This window comes from Macaca mulatta, chromosome 16 (assembly GCF_049350105.2).
Source record: "Macaca mulatta isolate MMU2019108-1 chromosome 16, T2T-MMU8v2.0, whole genome shotgun sequence".
NCBI lineage: Eukaryota > Metazoa > Chordata > Mammalia > Primates > Cercopithecidae > Macaca > Macaca mulatta.
Genome location: NC_133421.1, coordinates 18,835,970 through 18,855,998, shown reverse-complemented (window position 1 = coordinate 18,855,998; position 20,029 = coordinate 18,835,970). Strand labels below are relative to the sequence as shown.

Sequence of the window (20,029 nt, the reverse complement as noted above, 5' to 3'; positions counted from 1 at the left end):
CCAGCAACCCGGGCAACACAACAAGACTGTCTCGGGGCCAGGCGCAGTGGCTCACGCCGGTAATCCCAGCACTTTAGGAGGCCGAGGCAGGTGGATCATGAGGTCAGGAGATCGAGACCATCCTGGCTAACACGGTGAAACTCCATTTCTACTAAAAAATATAAAAAATTAGCCAGGTGTGGTGGCGGGCACCTGTAGTCCCAGCTACTTGGGAGGCTGAGGCAGGAGAATGGCATGAACCCGGGAGGCGGAGCTTGCAGTGAGCCAAGATCGTGCCACTGCACTCCAGCCTGGGTAACAGAGCGATACTGCATCTCAAAAACAAAAAAAAAATGAGACTCTGTCTCAAAAAATTATAAACAAACAAATAAATAAAATAAGAGTTATAAATTAGCCAGGCATAGTAGTGTATGCCTGTAGTCCTAGCTACCCAGGGGTCTGAGGTGGGAGAATTACTTGAGCCCAGAAATTTGAGGCTGTCGAGAGGTATGATGATGCCACTGCCTTCCAGCCTGAGTGACAGAGTGAGACCCTGTTTTTTTGTTTTTTGCTTTTTTTTTTTTTTTTTTTTTTTGAGACGGAGTCTCGCTCTGTTGCCCAAGCTGGAGCACAGTGGTGCGATCTCAGCTCAAGCTCCACCTCCCGGGTTCATGCCATTCTCCTGCCTCAGCCTCCCGAGTAGCTGAGACTACAGGCGCCCACCGCCAGGCCTGGCTAATTTTTTGCATTTTTTAGTAGAGATGGGCTTTCACGGTGTTAGCCAGGACAGTCTCCATCTCCTGACCTCGGTGATCCGCCCATCTCGGCCTCCCAAAGTGCTGGGATTACAGGCGTGAGCCACCGCGCCCAGCCGAGACCCTGTTTTTAATAATAACACTAACAATAATAGACTTCAATACCTTCCTTCAATGAGTGGTAGAACAACTAGGCAACAAGGAAATAAAAAACACAAATAACACTAAACCAACTAAACATAATAGACATCTACATCTATAGAACAATACTCCACCGAACAACAGCAGAATACATGTTCTTCTCAAGCGCATATGGGACGTTTTCCAGGATAGGCCATATGCTAGTCATAAAACCAACCTCTATACATTTTAAAGAACTGAAGTCATGCAAAGTAAGTACTCCAAAACATTGCTTACACTGGAAAGCAATAACAGAGAAAACTTTGGGGAATTCACTAATATGTGGAATTTTAATTACATACTCCTAAATAATAATGGGTCAAAGAAGCAGCCACAAGAGAAATAAGAAAATAATTGGAAAAAAAAAGTAAATGAAAAAACATCATCCCCATATTTATGCAACATAGCCAAAGCAGCACTTAGGAGGAAACTTATAGCTGTAAATGCCTATATTAAATGAGGATCTCAAATTAATAACTTTTCACTTGAAGAATCTAGAAACAACCAAATCCAAAGCAAGCAAAAGGAAAGAATAACAAAGATTAGAGCAGAAATACAGGCAACAGAGACTAGAAAAATCAAGGAAACCAGAAGTTGGTTCTTTGAAAATACCAACACAAATTGATAAACCTTTAGTTAGACTTACTAGGAAACAAAGAAGAGAGGACTCAAATTACTAAAATCAGGAATGAAAGAGGAACATCCTTACCCACCCTAGAGAAACAAAAAAATATATATGTGAAAATATTATGAGCAATTGTATGCCAAAAATTATATAACTCAGATGAAATGAACAAATTACTAGAAAGATACAAACTACCAAAACCCATGACTCATATTCATATTTTCTTTTTCTATTTCAAGGAGAAATAGAAAAAGAAAATATGAATATGCATATAACCACTAAAGAAGATTGAATGAGTAATTTAAAAAACTTTCCCAAAATAAATGTCTAAGACCAGATGGCTTAACTGCTGAATTGTACCAAATATTTTAGAAGAAATAGTAGCAATCCTTCGCAACTCTCCCAAAAAATCGAACAGAAGGGAACACGTCTCAACACATCCTGTGAGGCCAATTTACTCTGACACCAAACCAGAGAAAGATATCATAAGAAAAGGAAATCACATAGTAAGATCTCATTTCTAAAAAATGATTTTTTGGCCAAACTTCATGGCTCATGCCTGTAATCCCAGCACTTTGGGAGGCGGAGACAGGCAGATCACCTGAGCTCAGGAGTTCAAGAGCAGTCTGAGCAATATGGTGAAACCCTTTCTGTACTAAAAAAATACAAACATTAGCTGGGTATGGTGACGGACATCCGTAGTCCCCGCTACTCCGGGGACTGAGGCAGGAGAATCGCTTGAACCTGGGAGACGGAGGTTGCAGTGAGCTGAGATTGTGCCACTGCACTCCAGCCTGGGTGACAGAGGAGACTCTGTCTTTAAAAAAAAAAAAAAATGTCCGGGTGTGGTTGTTCATGCCTTTAATCCCAGCACTTTGGGAGGCCGAGGCAGACAGATCACAAGGTCAGGAGATCGAGACCATCCTGGCTAACACAGTGAAACCCCGTGTCTACTAAAAATACAAAAACAAAATTAGCCGGGCGTGGTAGTGGGCGCCTGTAGTCTCAGCTACTCAGGAGGCTGAGGCAGGAGAATGGCATGAACCTGCACTCCAGCCTGGGCGACAGCGAGACTCCGTCTAAAAAAAAAAAAAAATTAATTAGCCAAGTGTGGTGGTGCACACCTGTAGTCCCAGCTACTTGGGAGGCTGAGGTGGGAGACTCACTTGAACCTAGCAATTAGAGGCTGCAGCCAGCTATGATTGCCCCACTGCACTCCAGCCTGGGTGACAGAGCAAGACTCCAGCCTAGGTGACAGAGCAAGACCCTGTCTCAAAAACAAACAAACAAACAAACAAAAAGGTGCAAGCAACCCATTCTTGATAGATGAATGGATAAACACAAAGTGCTATGTACATACAATGGCCTGGAAAAGGAAGGAAACTCTGGCACATGCCACAACATGGGTGGACCTTGAAGATGTTTTGCTAAGTGAAAGAAGCCAGTTACAAAAGGCCACGTATTAAAAGATTCTGTTTATATGAAATGTACAGAATACAGGCAAATCTACAGAGGCAGAAAGTAGATTAGTAGTTGCCAGGTGTTGTGGGAAGGGTGAAATTGAAACTAACTGCTAAGAGCCTGGACAACATGGTGAAACCCCGTCTCTACAGAAATACAAAAATTAGCCAGGTGTGGTGGTGCACACCTGTGGTCCCCCCTACTTGAGAGGCTGAGGTGGTCAAGGCTGCCATGAGCCATGATTGTACTACTGCACTCCAGCCTGGGCAACAGAGTGAGACCCCACCTCAAAGAAAAAAAGAGAAGGGGAACGGGCGCGGTGGCTCACACCTGTAATCCCAGCACTTTGGGAGGCCGAGGCGGGTGGATCACGAGGTCAGGAGATTGAGACCATCCTGGCTAACACAGTGAAACCCCGTCTCTACTAAAAATACAAACAAAAAATTAACCAGGTGTGGCAGCGGGCGGCTGTAGTCCCAGCTACTCGGGAGGCTGAGGCAGGAGAATGGCATGAACCTGGGAGGCGGAGCTTGCAGTGAGCCGAGATCGCGCCACTGCACTCCACCCTGGGCGACTGAGCTAAGCTAGACTGTCTCAACAGAAAAAAAAAAAAAAAAAAAAAAAAAGGAAAAAGAGAAGGGGAGGGAAGGGGAGGGGAGAGGACAGCTAATAGGTATACTGTTTCTTTGGCAGGTGATATAAATGCTCTGGAATTAAATGGTAATGGTTGCACAACACAGCTTTAACATGGGTGAATTGTGTTATGTGAATTATATATTTAAATTTAAATAGTACTGTATTATATGGACGTATATAGTATATTCACACTTTAGCACGGTGAATTTTGTTATGTGAATAATATATTTAAAATGACTATAAAAGTGGAATAAAGGGAAACATCCTTTTATAATATATAAAACTGCAAAGGGAAATAGGCAAATTCACAATTACTGTCAAATATTTTAATATTCCGGCCGGGAGCGGTGGCTCACACCTGTTATTCCGGCAGGCATTTGGGAGGCCGAGGCGGGCAGGTCACTTGAGGTCAGGAGTTTGAGATCAATCTGGCCAACACGGCAAACCCCATCTCTACTAAAAATACAAAAACTAGCTGGGCATGGTGGTGCATACCTATAATCCCAGCTACTCAGGAGGCTGAGGCAGGAGAATCACTTGAGCCTGGGAAGCAGAGGTGGCTGTGAACCGAGATCATGCCACTGCACTGCAGCCTGGGAAACAGGGCAAGACTCTGTTTAAAAAAAAAAAAAATTAATATTCCTATCTTAATAACAGAACAAGTAGACAGAAAACAAGTAAGGATATAGAAGCCTCAAAGAACACTGTCAACCCACTTGACCTAATTGACACTTCTATAACATTCATACAACAGCAGAATAGACATTCTTTTCCCGCGCATATAAAACATTTAAAAAGATAGGCCATAATCTGGGCTGTAAAAAAATCCTCAACACATTTTAAAGGATTAGAAGTACACAAAGTATGTTCTTTGATCACAGTGGAATTAAATTAGGGATCAATAACAGAAAGGTCTCTGAAAAATTCCCAAATATTTGTAAACTAAAACGCACTTCTAAATAACCCACAGATCAAAGAAGAAATTAAAGGAAACATTAGAAGGTGATTTGACTTGAATTAAAATAGAAATACGGAAAAAAAAAAAAATACGGCAGGGTGTGGTGGCTCATGCCTGTAACCCAGCACTTTGGGAGGCCAAGGCGGGTGGATCACTTGAGGTCAGGAATTTGAGACCAACTTGCACAACATGGTGAGACCCCGTCTCTACCAAAAATACAAAAATTAGCTGGGCATGGTGGCACACTCCTGTAATCCCAGCAACTCAGGAGGCTGAGGCATGAGAATCGCTTGAGCCCAGGAGGCAGTGTTTGCAGTGAGCCGAGATGGCGCCACTGCACTCCAGCCTGGGCGACAGAAGTGAGATTCTATTTCAATAAATTAATAAATTAAATATAAATATAATACATCAACATTTGTGGGGTATCATTAAAGTAGTGCAGACATTTCACCAAAGAAGATGTACCCATGGCCAGTACACACATGAAAAGATGCTCAATATCGTTAGTCCAATGAAATGCAAATTAAAACCACAGTGTGATACCACTTCACACCTACTAGGAGGATTAAAATTAAAGAAACTTCCCATAGAAAATGCTGGCAAAGATGTGGAGGAACTGGAACTCTCACACACGGCTGGTGGGATGAGAAATTAATTGTGCAAACACACTTTAGAACACATGTGGATGGTTTCTTAAAAAGTTGAAACAGGCCAGGTGTGGTGGCTCACGCCTGTAATCCTAGCACTTCCGGAGGCCGAGGTGGGCTGATCACGAGGTCAGGAGATTGAGACCATCTTGGCTAACATGGTGAAACCCCGTCTCTACTAAAAATAAAAAAAATTTAGCTGGGCGTAGTGGCGGGTGCCTGTAGTCCCAGCTACTCAGGAGGATGAGGCAGGAGAATGGCATGAACCCAGGAGGTAGAGCTTGCAGTGAGCCGAGATTGCACCACTGCACTCCAGCCTGGGTGACAGAGCAAGATTCCATCTCACAAAAAAAAAAAAAAAAAAAAAAAAATTGAAACATATACCTACTGTATAAGCTGGCTATTCTACTCCTGGATGTGTACCCAATAGGAAAGAAGATATGTTTATATAGAGACTTGTACACAAATGTCCTTAGAAGCTTCCTTTGTAAAGAGCTAAAAAAGGCCGGGCGCAGTGGCTCAAGCTTGTAATCCTAGCACTTTGGGAGGCCGAGACAGGTGGATCATGAGGTCAGGAGATCGAGACCATCCTGGCTAACATGGTGAAACCCCGTCTCTACTAAAAAATACAAAAAACTAGCCGGGCGAGGTGGCGGGTGCCTGTAGTCCCAGTTACTTGGGAGGCTGAGGCAGGAGAATGGCATGAACCCGGGAGGCAGAGCTTGCAGTGAGCTGAGATCCGGCCACTGCACTCCAGCCTGGGCAACAGAGTGAGACTCCGTCTCAAAAAAAAAAAAAAAAAAAAAGAGCTAAAAAGTAGAACAACCCAAGTGTCCATCAACATGTGATAGTTAAACAAATTGTGATACATCCATATAACACAATACTATTTAACAATAAAAAAGGAACAGGCAGCCAGGTGTGGTGGCTCGCGCTTGTAATCCTAGCACTTCGGGAGGCCAAGGTGGGTGGATCATTTGAGGTCAGGAGTTTGAGACCAGCCTGGCCAACATAGTGAAACCCCGCCATACTAAAAATACAAAAATCAGCCAGGCGTGGTGGCAGATGCCTGTAATCTCAGCTACTTGGGAGGCTGAGGCAGGAGAATTTGCTTGAACTCGGAAGGCGGAGGTTGCCGTGAACCCAGATTGCACCACTGCACTCCAGCCTGGGTGACAGAGCGAGACTGTCTCAAAAAAAAAAAAGGAGTACCAGGCGCCGTGGCTCATGCCTGTAATCCTAGCACTTTGGGAGGCCAAGGCAGGCAAATCACAAGGTCAGGAGTTCAAGACCAGTCTGGCTAACATGGTGAAACTTCTTCTCTACTAAAAATACAAAAAATTAGCTGGGCATAGTGGCAGGTGTCCCTAATCCCAGCTACTTGGGAGGCTGAGGCGGGAGAATCACTTGAACCCGGGAGGCGGAGGTTGCAGTGAGCCAAGATCGTGCCACTACACTCTAGCCTGGGCGACTCCATCTAAAAAAAAAAGGAACAGGCACAGTGGCTCATACTTGTGATTCCAGCATAGCATTCTGGGTTGAGGCAGGAGGATTGCTTGAGCCCAGGAGTTCAAGGCTGCAGTGAACAGTCTTAACTGTGCTTTCTGCCACTTGCAACTGAGAGTCCTGGGTAGTACAGTCCAGATCTCCGAGGGGTTGAGATGGAGGCTAGAATGGAAGTTGTGTGGGGGTGCAAGGAATCAGAGGCTTTACATATCTTAAAGGTAGAAGTGACTGGGCATAGTAGCTCACGCCTGTAATCCCAGCAATTTGGGAGGCGGAGGCAGGTGGATCACAAGGTCAGGAGTTCAAGAGCAGCCTAACCAATATGGAGAAACCGCGTCTCTACTAAAAATACAAAAATTAGCTGGGCATAGTGGCTCACCCCTATAATCCCAGCTATTCAGTAGGCCAAGGCAGGAGAATCGCTTGAGCTCAGGAGACAGAGGTTGCAGTCAGCCGAGATCGTGCCACCTGTACTCCAGCCTGGGGGACAGAGCGAGACTCTGTCTCAAAAAAAAAAAAAAAAAAAAAAAAAGGTAGAAGTGGCAGGAAAGGATAGCAGATCCTCCAGACAATAGGGAAAAGGGCACTTGCTCGGCCTCCCAGCTGTGGGCAATGTGCTGCTCATATGGATGCACCAGTGTTGTTGGCCTATGAAGGATGTGGATACCTGCTTGGTTGCCACATGCTATCATGAAAAGAGGTTTGGATGGGGACGCTGGCAATGTAGTCCTACCTCTGCCACTGGTTGCTATGTGACCTTGGGTAAGTTGCAGTCTCTCTGGCCTTGAGGGACTCAATAGTCACAGGAAGGGGTTGACAAATGGCTTCACACACATTGTCGCTGGAATGTATCCATCCTCCCAAGAAGCAGATTCTGCATGTGGCTGTGGATGGAAACATGGACCGGCTAAGCTAGTAGAACAATTATGAATATATCTGGGAATGTGGCTATATTGCAGGAAATGATTACAAGATTGTGGGGTGTGTCCTTGTCTATCTCATCCTCTCATCCCACACAGTCAATGGGCCCTATCACGTCAAAATGTATCACATTTTATCAACAGCTACTATGAAATGTTGCTACTGTCCCATGGACTGAAATTGAATAATTTTCCTATCCTCACATTTCCTATACAGTGACTAAAAGCTCAGGACCTGGAGGCCAGGCACGGTGGCTCACGCCTATAATCCCAGCACTTTGGGAGGCTGAGGTGGGTGTACCACTTGAGGCCAGGAGTTCAAGATCAGTCTTCTTGTGAGCTGAGATCATGCCACAGCACTTCAGCCTGGGTGACAGAGTGAGACTATGTAAAAAAAAAAAAAAAAAAAAAAAAAAAAAAAAAAAAAAACCAACAACTCAGGGCCTGAGGTCAGACAGACATAGGTTTTTTTTTTTTTTTTTTTTTTTTTTTTGAGACGGAGTCTCGCTCTGTCTGGAGTGCAGTGGCGCAATCTCGGCTCACTGCAAGCTCCGACTCCCGGGTTCACGCCATTCTCTGGCCTCAGCCTCCCGAGTAGCTGGGACTACAGGCGCCCGCCACTGCGCCTGGCTAATTTTTTCTATTTTTAGTAGAGACGGGGTTTCACCATGGTCTCCATCTCCTGACCTTGTGATCCGCCCGCCTCGGCCTCCCAAAGTGCTGGGATTACAGGCGTGAGCCACCGCGCCCGGCCCAGACATAGGTTTTAATCCTAGTGCTGCCAGTACCTGCTATATATCTTTGGCCAAATCCCTTAATCTTAATCTTGCTGAGCATCAGTTTCTGAACGATGGGAGGTAAACATTGTGTCAGACGACAGGCTAGGTTATGTGGCAATACCAATGCCAAAATCTCAGTGGCTTAACAATAGTTTATTTCCCACTCATTGTGGTAGGGGGCCTCTAAAATGGCTCCCAGAATCACTTGAACCTGGGAGGCAGAGGTTGCAGTGAGCCAAGATTGCGCCACTGCACTCCAACCTGGGTGATAGAGCAAGACTCAGTCTCAAAATAAATAGCTGAGTGCAGTGGCTCATGCCTGTAATCCTAGCACTTTGGGAGGCCAAGGCAGGCAGATTACCTAAGGTCAGGAGTTCGAGACCACCCTGACCAACACGGAGAAACCCTGTCTCTACTAAATATACAAAACCAGCTGGGCGTGGAGGCACATGCCTCTAATCCCAGCTATTCGGGAGGCTGAGGCAGGAGAATCACTTGAACCCTGGAGGCGAAGGTTGTGGTGAGCCGAGATTGCTCCATTGTACTTCAGCCTGGGCAACAAGAGCAAAAACTCTGTCTCTAAATAAATAAATATGGTGGCTCATGCCTGTAATCCCAGGACTTTGGGAGGCTGAGGTGGGCGGATTATGAGGTCAGGAGATCAAGACCATCCTAGCTAATACGGTGAAACCCCGTCTCTACAAAAAAAAAAAAAAAAAAAAAAAGATTGGCCAGGCATGGTGGCACCTACCTGTAGTCCCAGCTACTCAGGAAACAGAGCCAGGAGAATCATTTGAACCAGGGAGGTGGAGGTTACAGTGAGCCGAGATCATGCCACTGCACTCCAGCCTGGGCAACAGAGTGAGACTCCATATCCAAAATAAATAAATAAACAAACAAAATAAAAAATAAAATAAAATGACTCCCAATAAGCCCTACCTCCTGTCATGCTTTTGGAACATCCTTGCTCTTGATTATCAGCTACACCTAGCAACTCACTTCTAATGGATACACTATGGCAAAAGGGATGGGACATCAATTCCAAGATTAGGTTACAAAAAACCTATGACTTTAGCATTACTTCTCTTCCCTTTCCCATCCCCTTCTCTATCCTCCTCTCCCTGCCCTCTTCCCCGCTCCTCCCCCTTCTGTTTTCTCTCTCTCTGAGAATCCATCTGCCATGTTCTGAGCTCCCTTATGGAGAAGTCCATGTGGCAAGCAACTGGGCAAGGTCCCTGGCCAATAGCCAGCAAGCAACTGAGGTCCTCAGTAAAACAGCCTATGAGTAGCTGAATCATTCCAGCAACCACATAAATGAACTTGGAAACAGACTATTCCCAGTTGAGCTTTCTGATGAGACCACAGCCCTGGATAATATCCAACTGCTGCCTTGTGTGAGACCTTGGGGCACAGGCACCCAGCTAAGCCATGGAAGAATTCCTGAAACACAGAAATTGTGTCATAATAACTGTTTGTGAAATAAAAAATGTTAAGCCTCTATGTTTGGGGGTAATTTGTTATACACACACACACACACACACACACATATATTCCAGTGTGGGTTCAGAAGGGTGGCCCATCCTATCCTGGTGCCCTGACACTTAAAGCTCTCACCCAAAAGTGAAACATGCCCCTTCTACTTGTGTTTCAGTGGTCAAATAAAGTCACATAGTGATAACAACATTCTAAGGGGGTAAGAGGAAAATAAATGGAATATTTGTGAACAGCCTGGAGGATTCTACAATAGCACCTGCCTGGAAGGATTATTGTGGAGACAAGGCCTACAAACTGCTGTAGAGCCAGCTGTGGTAACTCACACCTGTAATCCCAGCACTTGGGGAGGCCAAGGCAGTCAGATCACTTGGGGCCAGGAGTTTGAGACCAGCCTGGCCAAAATGGCAAAACCCTGTGTCTACTAAAAATCCAAAAATTGGCTGGGCATGGTGACTCACGCCTATAATCCCAGCACTTTGCGAGGCCGAGATGGGTAGACTGCCTGAGGTCAGGAGTTTGAGACCAGTCTGGCCAACATGGTGAAACCCCGTCTCTACTAAAAATAAAAATAAAAAAAATTAGCCGGGCATGGTGGTGCATGCCTGCAATCCCAGCTACCTGGGTGGCTGAGGCACGAGATTTTCTTGAACCCAGGAGGTAGAGGTTGTAGTGAGTCAAGATCGTGCTACTGCACTCCAGCTGAGGCAACGAAGTGATACCCTGTCTCAAAAGAAAGAAAGGAGAGAAAAAGAGAGAGAGAGAGAGAGAGAGAGAGAGAGGAAGGAAGGACGGAAGGAAGGAAGGGAGGGAGGAAGGGAGGGAGGGAGGGAGGGAAGGAGGGAGGGAGGGAAGGAAGGGAGAAAGAGAGAGAAATGGAGAATGTAGAAGGTGTTTACGACAGTGCCTGACACTGTTCCTGCCCCTCCCCAAGTGCTATCTACTATTCCTTTTTTACAAGTCATCACTTGAAAAAATTTGCAGACATTACTGAATCCGAAAATGCTTTGCATTTAAAAATCTGGACAAATCTGGGATTGCTATAGACAAGCATTTCTCAAGTGAGACACACCAGGATCCTCCTCATTCACTATTTTCTAGCTGCACTGGCATTTTTTTTCTTTTCCTGAAACACACCAAGCTTGTTTGGATTTTAAGACCTTCGCCCACCATGCATATCCGTCTGTCTCCAACTCTGGCCCCACATCTCTCTTAACTGGCTCTTTCTCATCCTTGAGGGCTCAGAGGAGCATTTCCTGACCTTCCTATACGCCCATCACCATGCTTTATTTTCTTCATAACACATATTACTATCCAAATTATGTATTTGCTTGCTCATTATTTTACTCTCCAAACCAGAACTTCATGTGACCCGGGACTTTCTGTCTTGTTCACAGACACATTCCCAGCATCTGGCAAAGCCTTGACACATACTTGATACAAAGTAAATGTGTGTTCAAAGAATAAAAGAACAAAAGAGTAAATGTATCATCTCCACCCACCGCTGAGCCATCATTCCTTGTGAGGCGTTCTCAAGTAATTGCCAGATTTTACAAAAGTCTGGCTTTAAAAAAACTACAGGTTGGAGGGCTGGGCCTGGTGGCTTAGGCCTGTAATACCAGCACTTTGGGAGGCTGAGGCAGGTGGATCACGAGATCAGGATATCGAGACTATCCTGGCTAACATGGAGAAACCCCGTCTCTACTAAAAATACAAAAAAAAAAAAAAAATTAGCCAGGTGTGGTGGCGGACTTCTGTAGTCCCAGCTACTCGGGAGGCTGAGGCAGGAGAATGGCATCAGCCCAGGAGGCGGAGCTTGCAGTAGGCCAAGACTGTGCCACTGCACTCCAGCCTGGGCAACAGAGTGAGACTCCGTCAAAAAATAAATAAATAAATACAAGTTAGAGGCCAGGCACAGTGGCTCATCCCTGTAATCCTAGCACTTTGGGAGGCCGAAGTGGGCGGATCACCTGAGCTCAGGAGTTTGAGACCAGCCTGGCCAACATGGTGAAACCCCATCTCTACTAAAAATACAAAAATTAGCCAGGCGTGGTGACACACGCCTGTAATCCCAGCTTACTTGGGAGGTTGAGGCAGGAGAATCACTTGAACCTGGGAGGTAGAGGTTGAGGTGAGCCAAGATCACACCACTGCACTCCAGCCTGGGTGACAGTGAGACTCTGTATAAAAAACAAAAAAACAAGTTAGAGGCTGGGCACGGTGGCTCACGCCTGTAATCCCAACACTTTGGAAGGCCGAGGCGGGTAGATCACGAGGTCAGGAGATCGAGACCATCCTGATTAACACGGTGAAACTCCATCTCTACTTAAAAAAAAAAAAAGAAATTAGCCGGGTGTGGTGGCAGTCGCCTTGTAGTTCCAGCTACTCGGGAGGCTGAGGCAGGAGAATGGCATGAACCCTGGAGGCAGAGCGTGCAGTGAGCTGAGATCACACCACTGCACTCCAGCCTGGGTGACAGAGCGAGGCTCCATCTCAAAAAAAACAAAAACAAACAAACAAAAAAAACCAAGTTAGAATATATTCAGGTTTATCCCTATAATCACATCTCTTTCAGTCATTTGTTTTTGAGAGAAAAGAGAAAGGTGGAATTACTTTTAGCTGTTTTGAAATGAGTGTTGTTTGTATGCTGGCTCATCTGGAGCCCACAGTCCAGATGCTCTCAGAATTTAGCATCATCAGAATTACCTGCAGGCTTGTTAAACTCAGATTGCTGGGAATCAGGGAATCACTTTTTTATTTTTATTTTTTTTTGAGACAGTATCTCACTCTCTTGCCCAGACTGGAGTGCAGTGGCACGAGCTCAGCTCACCGCAACTTCCACCTCCCTGGCTCAAGCGAGTCTCCTGCCTCAGATTCCCAAGTACCTGGGATGACAGGTGTGTGCCACCACCGCCCGGCTAATTTTTGTATCTTTAGTAGAGATGGGGTTTCGCCATGTTGGCTAGGCTGGTCTTGAACCCCTGACCTCAAACAATCCACCCGCCTCAGCCTCCCAAAGTGCTGGGTTTATAGGCATGAGCCTCCGTGCCCAGTTTCAGAGCTCTTGATATAGGAAGTCTACAGTGGGGTCCAAGAACGTGCATTTCCAAGGAAATCCCAAATGACACTGATGCTGCTGACTGGTGGAATCACACTTCGAGAGCAGCTGCCACAACCTAAATAGGCAATAATAAATAAATAAATAAATAATCAAAGTATTATTAGTAGCTGTGACTACTTTGAATCATTGTAGTTCTTTTTTTTTGAGACAGAGTCTCGCTCTGTCACCCAGGCTGGAGTGCAGTGGCCGGATCTCAGTTCACTGCAAGCTCCGCCTCCCGGGTTCACGCCATTCTCCTGCCTCAGCCTCCCGAGTAGCTGGGACTACAGGCGCCCGCCACCTCGCCCAGCTAGTTTTTTGTATTTTTTAGTAGAGACAGGGTTTCACCGTGTTAGCCAGGATGGTCTTGATCTCCTGACCTTGTGATCCGCCCGTCTCGGCCTCCCAAAGTGCTGGGATTACAGGCTTGAGCCACCGTGCCCGGCCGAATCATTGTAGTTCTTTATTTATCTTCAACATTTTTGGCTTTCACCAAAATCCACGTATATCCAATGGAAATTTGTCCCGTAAGTCAAAATGTCTGTCTTGTGTGTTGCAAGTGATCAAAGATTAAGGACCAATTGCTTCCATAGAACATTCAGGAACATTTCCATCTTAGAGTACAAGTGCTATAGTTATTCATCTAAACATGTCTCAAGTTCACCAATTTATCCTGGTGAATTTATCTACACTTTCAAGAGAACTATTATTATTATTATTTATTTTAAAGAAACAGCGTCTTACTCTGTCACCCAGGCTGGGGTGCAGTGGCAAGATCATAGCTCAGTGCAGCCTCAAATTCCTGGGCTCAACTGGTCCTCCCACTTCAGCCTCCAGAGTAGCTGAGACAACAGTTATGCACCACCACAACCAGCTAGTTTTTTAAAATTTTTTTTTGTAAAGACAAAGTCACGCTCTGTTGTCTAGGCTGGTCTCAAACTCCTGGCAAGAGTATAATTATTAGCATTCAAGGTATAACTATTTAAGGTATAATTATTACTGTTATATTTCATGTTGACTACTGCAATAGCTTCCTGTCTCCCAGGTTATCCACATGAAGCCAGATGAATCTTTTTAAAATGCAGTTTTTGTTGTTGTGGTGGTTGTTTTGTTTTTTGAAGTTGAGTGTCTTTTTGTTGCCCAGTCTGGAGTGCAATGGCCTGATCTCAGCTCACTGCAACCTCCGCCTCCCAGGTTCAAGTGATTCTCCTGCCTCAGCCTCCCGAATAGCTGGGATTACAGGCACACGCCACCATGCCCGGCTATTTTTTGTATTTTTAGTAGAGACAGGGTTACATCTTACTGGCCAAGTTGCTCTCGAATTCCTGACCTCGTGATCCAACCACCTCAGTCTCTCAAAGTGCTGGGATTACAGGCGTGAGCCACCACATCTGGCCTTAAAATGCAAATTTGATCCTGCTACCTGCTTGCATAAAACTCTCCAGTCCTCCCAATCTTCTCAGGAAAAAGTCCAGTACCTTTAACACAGCTTACATAACCCGGCCCCTGTCCACCTTACAAACCACTCCCCTCCAACCACAAAGACATTCTTTCAGTTCTTCATTCTCAACTAGGATGCTCCTTTCACATGCAGGGTCTTAGCACCATACTGTCCTCTCACTCAGAAATATTTCTTCCCCCTTATCTTATTAACTCTTCCTCTTTTGGCCGGGCGCGGTGGCTCACACCTGTAATCCCAGCACTTTGGGAGGCTGAGGCGGGTGGATCACGAGGTCAGGAAATCAAGACCACGGTGAAAACCCATCTCTAATAAAAATACAAAAAATAGCCGGGCGCGGTGGCTCACGCCTGTAATCCCAGCACTTTGGGAGGCCGAGGCGGGCGGATCACAAGGTCAGGAGATCGAGACCACGGTGAAACCCCGTCTCTACTAAAAATACAAAAAATTAGCCGGGCGCGGTTGTGGGCGCCTGTAGTCCCAGCTACTCGGGAGGCTGAGGCAGGAGAATGGCGTGAACCCGGGAGGCGGAGCTTGCAGTGAGCCGAGATTGCACCACTGCACTCCAGCCTGGGCGACAGAGCGAGACTCCGTCTCAAAAAAAAAAAAAAAAAAAAAAAAAAATACAAAAAATTAGCCAGGTGTGGTGGCGGGCGCCTGTAGTCCCAGCTACTCGGGAGGCTGAGGCAGGAGAATGGCATGAACCCAGGAGGCGGAGCTTGCAGTGAGCCGAGATCACGCCACTGCACTACAGCCTAGGCGACAGAGAGAGACTCCGTCTCAAACAAACAAACAAAAAAACTCTTCCTCTTTCTTCGGAGCTCAGTTTATGCCATTTCCTCAAGAAAGCCTTCCCTGTTTATCCCAGGCCAGGTCAATATCCTCTGTGACATGATTTTATAGAACCATGTTCCATTCCTTCGGAGCACTAACTCCTTTTCTCTAGGGTCTTCATGTGTTATCTGCAGGAGAGAAGGACCGAAACTGTTTTGTTTTGTTTGGTTTTGTTTTGTTTGAGACAGATTCTTGCTCTGCCGCCCAGGCTGGAGTGCAGAGGCACCATCTCGGCTCACTGCAACCTCCACTTCCCAGGTTCAAGTGATTCTCCCATCTCAGCCTCCCAAGTAGTTGGGAATACAGGCTACCAAGCCCAGCTATTTTTTGTAGTATTTTTAGTAGAGATGGTGTTTCACCATGTTGGCCAGGCTGGTGTTCAACTCCTGACCTCAAGTTATCCACTTGCTTCAGTCTCCCAAAGTGCTGGATTACAAGCACGAGCCACCGCGCCAGGCCCCAAGACTGTTTTTACTACCAGTGTATTTCTAGTGCCTGGTACAACACTTTGTAAGTGTCAGTAAACAAATGTTGGATAAAATTTTTAAATGCATGTTTGTTTCCTCAGTCCCTACTATGCAGCAAATCTTACACTGGGCCCTAAAGGGGAATCAAGGTTAGTAAGAGAGATCCTTGACCTTAAGGAACTCCATGCCAGTTAGAAGCAATGGATCTGTAAACCAAAAGTACCTGAGACCAGTCTCAATCGAGAAAGTTTATATTGCCAAGGTGAAGGATGCGATGATGACACGGCCTCAGGAGCTCCTCAGGACATGTGCCCAAGGTGGTCAGGTACAGTTTGGTTTTATACATTTTAGGTAGACATGAGTCATCAATCAATACATGTAAGATGTACATTGGTTAGGTCCGGAAAGACGGGCCAACTCGGGGCAGTTGGGGGGCTTCCACCTTATAGGTAGACTTAAAGATTTTTTCATTGGTAATTGGTTGAAAGAGTTATTATCTAAGGACCTGGAAGTAAATAGAAAGGAATAGCTGGTTACGATTATAAGGGGTTGTGGAGACCAAGGTTTTATCATGCAGATGAGGCTTCCAGGTAGCAGGATTCAGATAGAATAGATTGTAAATATTTCTTATCGGTCTTGAGTCTACCAGTCTTAAGGTGTCTGTGTTGATGTTTGTGAGGCATGTCTGACTACCACTTCCCATCATGGCCTGAACTAGTTTTTCAGGATAAACTGGAATGTCCTTGGCTTAGGATAGGGTCCACCAGTCAGTTGGGGGCTTAGACTTTTATTTTTGGTTTACAGTTATGACATGGACTATAGAGACACATTTCTACAACACAGTAGAAGTGCAACATGAGAAGAACAAAGTGCTTTAGGGGACAAGTGGAGGAGGGAGACATCAATCCCAGATGGGGAAAATCAATTCACTTTCTTTTTGTGTGTGGTGTTACTTTTTTACTTCAACGTACATCTTGAATGAATAACTATAGTTCTCCCTATGTGCTATGCGCTGTCCTGAGTGTTTTATGTAGTTAAGGACATTGAGATTTTACAGATGGGGAAAACAATGCTCACCACGGTCAAGTGACTTGCTCAAAGTCACACAGCTACTAAGTGGTAGAAAAGGCAGTTAAACCTAAGCTGCTTGGCTCCAGAGTCTAATATCACGCGGAAAATCTCATGGGAGACGTAGCAACTAAGTCGTGCTTCATTGAAGTATCTGTCCAGGTGGAAAGCCGCAGGGCCTCTCTAGCAAAATCCAGAACCAGAAAATACTTGCTTAATTATGAGTTTCGTTCCTTCCTTTGCCCACTATCCCCATTTAACGTGCGGAGGGATTTCACAAGTGCACTGAAAGAAGACGCCGGAGACTATGGAACTCTAACTTCCGGCTACAGCGAGTAAGGCTGTTTCCATGGAAACAGTAACGGGTTGGCAGCTAGGTAGATTCTCGCGGTGCTTGAACCAGCGGAAGTGACGTCGCCGCTCGCGAGGCCCTCAGGTGGCTTGCCGCGGCCCCTCCTCCCAGAGCGGCAGCCTTTTCCCGCGCGTGGTGCCTTCGGCGCTCGGGCCGCCCGGGGGAAAACATGGCGTCTGCCCTGGAGCAGTTCGTGAACAGTGTCCGGCAGCTCTCGGCTCAAGGTGAGGCCCTAGGTCGCCGGGCTGGGCATGGGCGGGTACCGGGGACGGGCCTGCATCCCCAGGCGACGGGCCTGCATCCCCAGGCGCCAGCACGGATGGCTGGGACGGCCCTTTTAGTCCTGAGCCTATTCTCTGGGGCCGGGGTATGGGTTGCGGCGTTTAGATAAGGGCAGGATCGAGCGCGGCCAAGTGTAGGCAGCCCTCTCGTGCTCCGTTGTCCTCGCCGGCCGGCCTCCCCTCCCTCGGGCCGCCGGGAGCCCCCTCCCCCCGGCCTGGGCCCCTTCAACCGGGTGCTTTGCTTGACAGTTTGGGGGCGTGACTTCCGCCAGGCGACATCTCGGGCGACTATTGGTCCCTTCTGTCTCTCTTGCCTTCGGTGATTGGCGCACCGCCATGTCAGCTTCGCCGCCGCTCCGCCGCCTGCTGACTAGGCCGCCGGGAGCGGGCGGGAGGCGAGTCGGTTCTGGGTGCCTTGGCTCTGCGGCTCGCCTCGGCCAGCTCCGCTGCCAGGCGGCGCACGCTCGGGAACCCGTGCGCCTATTTTGGTCCTACAGAATGCTGCGGAAGCTCTCGCTCGTAGCTCTCCATTTCTTTTTCTTTCTTTCTTTCTTTTTTGAGACAGAGTCTCCCTCTGTCGCCGAGGCTGGAGTGCAGTGACGCGATCTCGGCTCACTGCAACCTCAGCCTCCCGGGTTCAAGCGATTCTCCTGTCTCAGTCTCCCAAGTAGTTGAGATTTCAGGCGCCCACCAGCTCACACAGCTTTTTTTTTTTTTTTTTTTTTTTTTTGAGACGGAGTCTCACTCTGTCTCCCAGGCTGGAGTGCAGTGGCACGATCTCGGCTCACCTCAACCTCCGCCTCCCGAGTTCGAGCGATTCTCCTGTCTCAGCCTCCCGAGTAGCTGAGATTACAGGCGCCTGCCAGCTCACACGGCTTTTTTTTTTTTTTTTTTTAAGACTGAGTCTCACTGTCTCCCAGTCTCCCAGGCTGGAGCGCAGTGGTGCGATCTCAGCTCACCTCAATCTCCGCCTCCTGGGTTCAAGCGATTGTCCTGCCTCAGCCTCCCGAGTAGCTGGGATTACAGGCGCCTGCCACCACGCCCGGCTAATTTTTGTATTTTTAGTAGAGACAGGGTTTCACCATGTTGGCCTGGCTGGTCTCCAACTCCTGACCTCAGGTGATCCACTGGCCTCGGCCTTCCAAAGTGCTGGGATTACAGGCGTGAGCCACCGCGGCCAGCCCACGCGGCTTTTTTTTTTTTTGGTATTTTTTTGTAGAGATGGTTACCCCCAACTCTCCCGCCCCGAGACGGAGTCTTGCTCTGTAGCCCGGGCTGGAGTGCAGTGGCGCGATCTCGGCTCACTGCAAGGTCTGCCTCCCGGGTTCACGCCATTCTCCTGCCTCAGCCTCCCGAGTAACTGGGACTACAGGTGCCCGACACCACGCCCGGCTAATTTTTTTTTTTTTTTTTTTTTTTAAGTAGAGACGGGGTTTCACTGTGTTAGCCAGGATGGTCTTGATCTCCTGACCTCGTGATCCGCCCGCCTCGGCCTCCCAAAGTGCTGGGATTACAGGCTTGAGCCGCCGCGCCCAGCCGAGATGGGGTTTTTACCACGTTGACCAGACTGGTTTCAAACTCCTTACCTCAAGCGATTCGCCCACTTCGGCCTCCCAAAGTGCTAGGATTACAGGTGTGAGCCACTGCGCCCAGCCAGGACTCCATTTTTAGGGGTAGAATTGTGATGATTTTGCTCTCACTTTCCACGTTGTTTGGTTCATTCATTGCATATGAATGTACCAAATTCTGAACCCGAAATTAGAATAATTAGATGCTGGCTGTGAAGGCCCCTTTAACTATCCCTGCTTCAGTTTCTTCGTCTGCAAAATAGGTCCCTAGTTTATATAGAGTTGTGAAGATTCAATGAGAGAAGCCATGTAAAAGCACTTGGAACAGTGACTGTCATAAGGGGTGCAATAAAAGCAGCTGCAAATTATTGTTACCGTCATTAATTGTAAAGTTCTAGGAGCTGCATGACCTTGGACAAGTCACGTTTAATCTCTGAGTCTTTTGTATCTCCATTGTAAAAATGGAGGGGTGCTTTTACCTCACTGGTGTAAGACAAATGATCTGATATGGAGCTGCACTTAATAAGAGTTCTTTCTCTTTTTCCTTTTTATTAATAGAAATTAGGTTCACAGGGAAGGCACAGGCTTGCTTTTTCCATGAATAAAGGAACCACTGGTTTAATTTATGCTACAAATACCTAGTGTTCTCCTTCCTGGGGTGTAGTGTAGTTAGAAACTTCAGGTTGAAATCCTGTCTCGGTCACTTCTTGTGTGAGCCACTTAATTTCCCTGGGCCAATTTTCTTAATTATAAAACAGAACTAGGGCTGTTGTGGGCATCAGGTTATAGGATGCTATAGGAACAGTTTGCTAGACAGAGATAAAGATGGTAACTTTCATTGCTGTTGGCTGCTGTGCCTCACACTCACTGCATAGGAAATCTTTGAGTTTCAGGCCAGGCGGGTGTGGTGGCTCACTTATGTAATTCCAGCACTTTGGGAGACCAAGCTCACTCATGTATTTC

General features: G+C 46.7%; 1 protein-coding gene across 7 annotated transcripts in view; it reads left to right on the top strand.

The window, feature by feature from the left end:
* The first annotated feature begins 17,326 nt into the window (after nucleotides 1-17,326).
* COPS3 (COP9 signalosome subunit 3) overlaps nucleotides 17,327-20,029 on the top strand; it is a 37,796-nt gene continuing 35,093 nt past the window's right edge. For all 7 annotated transcript variants that reach the window (XM_015118732.3, XM_015118733.3, XM_077970474.1 and 4 more), the window contains exon 1: nucleotides 17,327-17,441. In XM_015118732.3, coding sequence (XP_014974218.1) covers nucleotides 17,387-17,441 — 55 coding nt within the window. In that variant the 5' untranslated portion in view covers nucleotides 17,327-17,386. The remainder of the gene's footprint in view (nucleotides 17,442-20,029) is intronic.